Source organism: Archocentrus centrarchus, unplaced genomic scaffold (genome assembly GCF_007364275.1).
Source record: "Archocentrus centrarchus isolate MPI-CPG fArcCen1 unplaced genomic scaffold, fArcCen1 scaffold_115_ctg1, whole genome shotgun sequence".
Classification (NCBI taxonomy): domain Eukaryota; kingdom Metazoa; phylum Chordata; class Actinopteri; order Cichliformes; family Cichlidae; genus Archocentrus; species Archocentrus centrarchus.
Window position 1 is genome coordinate 61,537 of NW_022060161.1, and position 7,076 is coordinate 68,612.

The 7,076-nt window shown below is 45.2% G+C and overlaps 1 protein-coding gene across 1 annotated transcript; it reads left to right on the plus strand.

Moving 5' to 3' along the window:
- Positions 1-1,288: 1,288 nt before the first annotated feature.
- Positions 1,289-2,835, plus strand: LOC115775395 (serine/threonine-protein kinase pim-2-like). Its single transcript, XM_030722928.1, has 6 exons — positions 1,289-1,384; positions 1,470-1,517; positions 1,604-1,825; positions 1,988-2,165; positions 2,247-2,420; positions 2,535-2,835. The coding sequence occupies exons 3-6, from the start codon at positions 1,634-1,636 to the stop codon at positions 2,648-2,650; spliced, it is 660 nt and encodes a 219-aa protein (XP_030578788.1). The 5' UTR covers positions 1,289-1,384; positions 1,470-1,517; positions 1,604-1,633; the 3' UTR covers positions 2,651-2,835.
- The last annotated feature ends 4,241 nt before the right edge of the window (positions 2,836-7,076 follow it).

Below are 7,076 nucleotides of genomic sequence, written 5' to 3' on the forward strand. Positions count from 1 at the left end.
AACACAAACGATCCCACGCTGCAAAGAAACTGTTTCACTGTTACCAATGTGCAAAAACATTCACTTCATTATCTGCTCTGTGCAAACATCAGCGTGATCATGCAGGCCTGAAATCATTCCCATCATTGGATCACAATGAATCTGCAGAAACACACAAAGATCCTCTTCTGGTCAAACTTAAAAACCTTGAGATCCGGCTCCACAGAATTCCGATGGAATCTCCTGTAAAGATCTGATGAGGGAGCTGTGAAAGAAAATGTTACCATAGTAATTTTTTTTTTCTAGAAATTAGTAGCATGCAGTTATTTGTATTTAGTTTTAGTATTTGTATTATAAAGTTGCAGATATGTGTGTTGTGTTAAGGTGAGACTGCAGCAGTATTATAAGTTTGCCATCCAGTGGGCTGGATTAGACTAATTGAATATTTTTGTGGGCCTCAGGCCTTATGTTTGACAACCCTGAATTTAACACATCTAAGACAAAAGATCCATAAGATTGAAATGTTTGAGGAAACCTTCTTCCTGGATTTAAAGTGTTTTAGCTGTTAGAGTTCGTGTTAGTGATTAGCTTTTCTCCAGCAGTCAGAGTAAAAATCAGTTCTTATCTTACATGTTAGTTTGTACTGAATCTGTTTAATCCTCATGTTGTTGCTGTTTTATTGTTTGTGTTGTAAATCTTACAAATTTTAAATAAAAATATTTTAAAATGTTAAAGAAATGGTTTAATAATGAATCATTTGAGCCATGATGTCACTTCCAATCCAATTTTATTCATAAAGTACATTTAAATCAACAAGGTTGACCAAAGTCATGGACATGAAAACAAGATAACCCAATAAAATAACTATAACACACACACAGCAATAAATATATGTTTGAAATTACAAAAATATAAACGATATTATAAAAGCCTCAAATAGCTCTCACTGCAGCTTAAAGCCAGAGAATACAAATTAGATTTAAGGTGAACTTTAAAAACATGCAGAGTGGAGCTGACCTAACGTGACGGCGCAGCTCAATCCACAGTTTAGGGGCCGTGGCTGAGAAAGCTCGACCCCTCGTTCTTAAATCTAGTTTCAGGAAAACTGAGGAGGAGCATTTTAGTAGCTAAACATTCATTTGTGAGTTGGAGCACAGTCTCAGTGCCCTCCAGCACGGCTCTCACCAACAGTGGGTTCAGCTTCCAGGTGCTGACTGCTTCCTGCTCTGTGCTGCATGTGAGAAAAGGAAAACCTAATTCTCCTGATATCAAGTTCACGTGTAAAATGTATATGTGTGTCTGTTTGTGTAGCCCTCTTTGAGGTCAGATACCTCCAGCTTGACCTGCTCAGAAGAGGAGGCTTTGGATCGGTTTATGCCGGGTAAGAAAAGGAGACAATGTACCAGTGAGTATAACGTACATGTTCTTACATCTCGTGCACACTACCGCCATTCCCTGCACTAACCACAGTGCTCCTGATTGACCTCTAGGTGGCGATCAAGCACATCTGGAAATAGAACGTGACCTTTCAACCAGTGGTGAGTGGTTCGAACTTTAAAAAATGTTTCACCCTCTTGTTTCTTTGTGGTTGCTGAGGAAACCTCATTCACTTTTCTTTTTTTAGGTCATATACGGGAGGACATGCCGGGTCCCGATGGAGGTTCTTCTCAGGGTTAAAGTGGGAGTTGGAGCATCGTCAGGGGAGAAGTTTCCAGCCGTGTCATTACTGGACTGGTACGAGCTGCAGGAAGAGGTTGTCATCGTCATGGAGAGACCAGTCCCCTGTGACACCCTCTTTAACCACATATACAACAATGCTGGACCCCTGGAAGAAGAGTTTGCAAAGGTACTGAAGCTGTATGAAGGATGTTGTTGAGTTTGCTCCCTTTGAGTGGAGAGTTGAAGAGCAGTCCTGAGAAGCTCCACAGAGCCTGTTTGTTTGATAGCAGCCACACTGATGGGAATCAGACCTTCTTCAGCTCAGTAAGTGTTTGTCTTTGTGTTTCAGGAAATGATGAAGCAGCTCGTGGATGCATCCTTGAATATGCTCTCCAATGGTGTCTTCCATTGTGACATCAAGGCAGAAAACCTGCTGATTGAAACCAGCTCCAATGGTCTTCGACTGCGTATCCTGGACTTTGGATGTAGCTGCATCATGCAGGACGAGCCCTACACCCACTTCTGTGGTATGACTGCTCTTCAGTAACTCTGTGATGATTTCACTCTGAGCCTGCTCCTCATGGTTTCTTTCTGTCTGTGTATTGCAGGGACAAAAATGTTCTCCCCTCCGGAGGTTCTCATTCATAAGAAGTATGAGGCTGCACCCACCACTGTTTGGCAGCTGGACGTACTTCTTTATGAGATGCTACACGCAAAGCAAGCATTTACCACTTCTAAGTTCCTCCTCGGGAGCATTAGTTTCAGCAGTGAGCTGTCCCCAGGTGAGATCTTTTTTTCCTGCCTATATTGTATAAACTTTTGCCAAACAAGCTCCAAAAGATCACTGCAGTTTCCATCCTGATCTTTGCTTTGCTGTCTGTCCTCTCTCCAATCAGACTGCAGGAATTTCCTGGACCTGTGTCTGACTGCAAGCCCAAAGGAGCACCGCACCTTGGAGCAGATTCAGCTCCACCCCTGGCTCCAAAATTCAGGTGCAACCCCACCTGACTAAAAGCCAGCCTGACCGAGGATTATCTGGCCTATACATTGGTGACCCCCTAACCCGTACACAGTTACCCTATTGTCATGTGTACATTATTCAAAGTCTAATTCTAATTGGAATAATTCAAACAAATAAGAATGATAGAAAATCCTTTTCAATTGACTTGGATTCTAAATTTTCAGATGTAATTTGTATAGAACAACAGCCAGTTTCGATAGCCGGGGATCGGTCCGCCAGGGCCTCCGCCCTCGGCCACCGCCCGACACACATTGCACCCGACCCCTACGACACCTCCTGCGGGTGGTGGGCCTGCAGGAGGGCGGGCCCATGTAACCTCTTCGGGCTGCGCCCGGCCAAGCACCACGGGCTAATGCCTGGCCACCAGACGCTCTCCCTCGAGCTCCCTCCCCAGGCCTGGCTCCAGGGTGGGGCCCCGGTAACCCTATCCCGGGCAGGGTAAACTGTTCCCTTGTTTTTTCACTCATAAGGGTCTTCTGAACCGCTCTTTGTCTGGACCCTCACCCAGGACCAGTTTGCCATGGGAGACCCTGCCAGGGGGACAAGCCCCCAGACAACATAGCTCCTGGGATCACTGGGACACACAAACCCCTCCACCACGATAAGGTGGCGATTCACGGAGGAGCTCCTCCACATCGAAAGGAGCCAGTTGAGGTGGCTCGGGCATCTGATTAGGATGCCTCCTGGCCGCCTCCTGGGTGAGGTGTTCCGGGCATGTCCCACCGGGAAGAGGCCCCGTGGTAGACCCAGGACACGCTGGAGAGATTATGTATCTCGGCTGGCCTGGGAACGCCTTGGGGTCCCTCCGGATGAGCTGGAGGAGGTGGCTGGGGAGAGGGAAGCTTGGGCTTCTCTGCTTAGGCTTCTGCCCCCGCGACCCGGCCCCGGATAAGCGGAAGAAAATGGATGGATGGATGGATGGAATTTGTATAGAACCAAAACAGCAATTGGCCCTAGTACATTAACCCAACTGGTCGTGACAGATGGCTGCCGCTCCCTGAGCCTGGTTCTGTTGGAGGGGAGTTTTTCCTTCCCACTGTCGCCAAGTGCTTGCTCATAGGGGATCACTGGATTGTTGGGCTCCTCTATGATACTGTAAGGGACTCTACAGTATTATAGAGGCTTGAGGCAACTGCTGTTTTAAATTGAAGTTATGTAAATAAACTGAACTTGAAATATAACATCTGTTGCAGAGAACAGTTATTTTTTGTCTCACTCCTTCTGGAGATCGGTCACATGTATTGAAATCTATGAAAATGGTCTATTTATTTATCCGTACATACTTATGGTGCAGCAGAAACAAAGTAAAGTGCACAGGGAACATGTTTTTAAAGAGGAAAAAACAAAAAGGAAGGGGAAAAACCCACTAAATAATTTGCTGTGGTAACCAGAAACAAGAGGATGGAGCATGGAGCGCTGCTGCTTCTGCTTCTTCAGGATGGAACTTCAGAGGACCAAAACATCCTCAGACTTTTAAATATTCCCCAGCCATGTTTCACTGTGGTTTCATTCTCGCTCTCCTATTGGTCTCCTTACCTACATTCATTGGGCTTCATCAGTAAAAGAACCGTCCACTGTGAAATGCTGGCAGGTCTGAAGCTGCGCCAGGACTTTGTCCTTTTTTTCTCCCTCACACAAAGTTTGGAGATGCTGCTCCACCTCTCAGACCGCTCCTAGACAATGGTCATTGGTGAAAGAGAGAGTGGAAGTTTGAGGCACTTCTCCTGGATTCTACTGACATTCTATTAACAAACCATTCTATTCAATGATGTTCCCTGTGGTGCTAAATCAACCTGCAAATATATACACAATGAAATTCCATCTTGAAAGGCAATTTAATATAATAATGGATTAAAGAGCAGGGCGAACACGGTTACGCCTACGTTATGCTAATGTAACACATTCAGCTACATGACGCACAACGAACAAAGTACGTGTTTGGTATGTTAACGTAACATTAAGTTATTCAGATAACCATAGCATAAAGAACATACTAACAAGTTAACCAAACCATCAATCCATTGAATTCTTCATCCTCGGTGTCACTTCTAAACAACTCCGCACACTCCATAGGTAGACGAAGCGCCGCTTCCTCTTCTGTGTCGCTTTCGTCAGACTCGTCGTCAGCTGCAGTTCCAATTATTCCGGCCTTTCTGAATCCCGACAGGATGGTTTCGGTTGTTACTGAAGCCCATGTTTTCTTGATCCATCCAATGACTTCCAGGAAAGTTGGGTGGCGCATTCTCCCAGTTGCCGTTAAAGTGTGCTCTCCATCCATCATCCACTGCGCCCACAGGTTACGCAAGACTGCCTTAAAGCTCCAGTTCACGGAGATGTCAAGTGGCTGGAGTATTTTGGTTCATGTGTTATAAATTTCACATGTAAGTCGCTCCGGAGTATAGGTTGCACCCCCAGCCAAACTATGAAAAAAAGTGCGACTTATAGTCCGGAAAATACAGTAATTAAAAATTTTAACGCATTTTAATCACACTTTGCATGGTGGAACGTTTCTCAGTGCACGAGTTCCAGGCAGACAGATTATATCGACGCACGATGTCAAAAATTCAGGGGCTGCATCCTTCAAAGAACCCAGCCCACGAAGACCGCAAAGGCCGGAAGTGAGCGGCTAGCCTTCATATCAGCGTCACCTGCCCTCACCTCTATGTAGCTCATGTCGCCTAGCAACCGTGAGTGTGAAACACAGCTGTGTAAAAGCAGCTGGTTAAACGGAGAACGAACCTTTTTTCCTTTTTGTGGTTTGATTTTAAGTCTTTAATTCAAAATAAGCTGTTAAAACAAGCATAACACATTTCAACATCAAGGAATACAGCTGAGCGAATGATTAATTTCCAACTATATTAAGTGAGACATTAATGTTGAATAAAACTATCCAGTTATGATGCTTAACTTTAATTTCAGGAGTTTGCTTATCACAGGAGCACTTCCACCCTTCGTTGGTCTGTGGTAGACTGGTGGGAAAATAAACAAAATTTTGAAGTTTAAGCTTATGTATATTGATTCATTTATCAACCAAACTTAAATTAATATTTATCATGTTAAATATTTAAATGTGATTAAAATGCAATTAATTTCAATTAATTAATTACAAAGATCCTTATTAATTAGACTATTTTTTTAATCGATTCCCACCCCTAATATATTTATTTTTATATATATAAAATGCTCGGGTCCTCTACCAGAGGCCTGGGAGCTTGAGGGTCCTGCGCAGTATCTTAGCTGTTCCCATTATTGCGCTCTTCCGGACAAAGATCTCGGATGTTGTTCTAGGAATCTGCTGGAGCCACTTTCCCAGTTTGGGGGTCACTGCCCCAAGTGTTCCGATTACCATGGGGACCACTGTTACCTTCATCTTCCACATCCTTTCAGCTCCTCTCTGAGCCCTTGGTATTTATCGAGCTTCTTGTGTTCCTTCTTCTTGGTGTTCCCGTCACTTGGTATTGCAACGTCTATCACCACGACTGTCTTCCTTTGTTTGTTCACCACTACGATGTTGGTTGGTTAGCCACCACAAGTTTGTCTGTCTGTATCTGGAAGTCCCACAGGATCTTAGCTCTGTTGTTCTCAACCACCCTTGGGGGCGTGTCCCATTTTGACCTCGGGACTTCCAGGTCATACTCGGCACAGATGTTCCTGTATACTATGCCGGCCACTTGGTTATAGCGTTCCATGTATGCCCTGCCTGCTAGCATCTTGCACCCTGCTGTTATGTGCTGGAATGTCTCAGGAGCATCTCTGCACAGCCTGCACCTGAGGTCCTGCCTGGTGTGGTATACCCCAGCCTGTATTGATCTTGTACTTAGAGCTTCCTCTTGTCCTGCCATGATTAGTGCCTCTGTGCTGTCTGTCAGTCCAGCCTTGTCCAGCCATTGGTAGGATTTCTCTATGTCGGCCACTTCTTCTATCTGCCGGTAGTACATGCCGTGCAGAGGCCTGTCCTTCCATGATGGTTCCTGTCCTTCCATGATGGTTCCTGTTCTTCGGCCTTTTCTTTCTCAGGTTCCTGCTGCCAATAAGCACATAATCCTTTGTGGCCATCTTCCTGATGTATTCATGGATCTTCATTGTTTCATCTAGGACAGTGGTTCTGACACTCACCAGTCCTCAGCCACCTTCCTTCCGCTTAGCGTACAGTCTCAGGGTGCTGGATTTGGGGCGAAACCCCCATGCATGGTAAGGAGCTTTCTTCTCTTAACATCGGTAGCTTCCATCTCCTCCTTTGGCCAGCTTATTATCCCAGCAGGGTATCTGACAACTGGTAGGGCATAGGTGTTGATAGCCCAGATCTTGTTCTTCCCATTCAGCTGACTCTTCAGGACTTGCCTTACTCTCTGCAGGTACTTGGAGGTTGCAGCTTTTCTAGCAGCCTCTTCATGGTTCCCATTTGCCTGTGGGATTC

Coding starts and splice junctions, on each gene's coding strand:
- LOC115775395 (XM_030722928.1), top strand. CDS start 1,634: ATGGAGGTTCTTCTCAGGGTTAAAGTGGGAGTTGGAGCATCGTCAGGG. Junction 1,826..1,987: donor TGGAAGAAGAGTTTGCAAAG/GTACTGAAGCTG, acceptor TTTGTGTTTCAG/GAAATGATGAAGCAGCTCGT. Junction 2,166..2,246: donor GCCCTACACCCACTTCTGTG/GTATGACTGCTC, acceptor TGTGTATTGCAG/GGACAAAAATGTTCTCCCCT.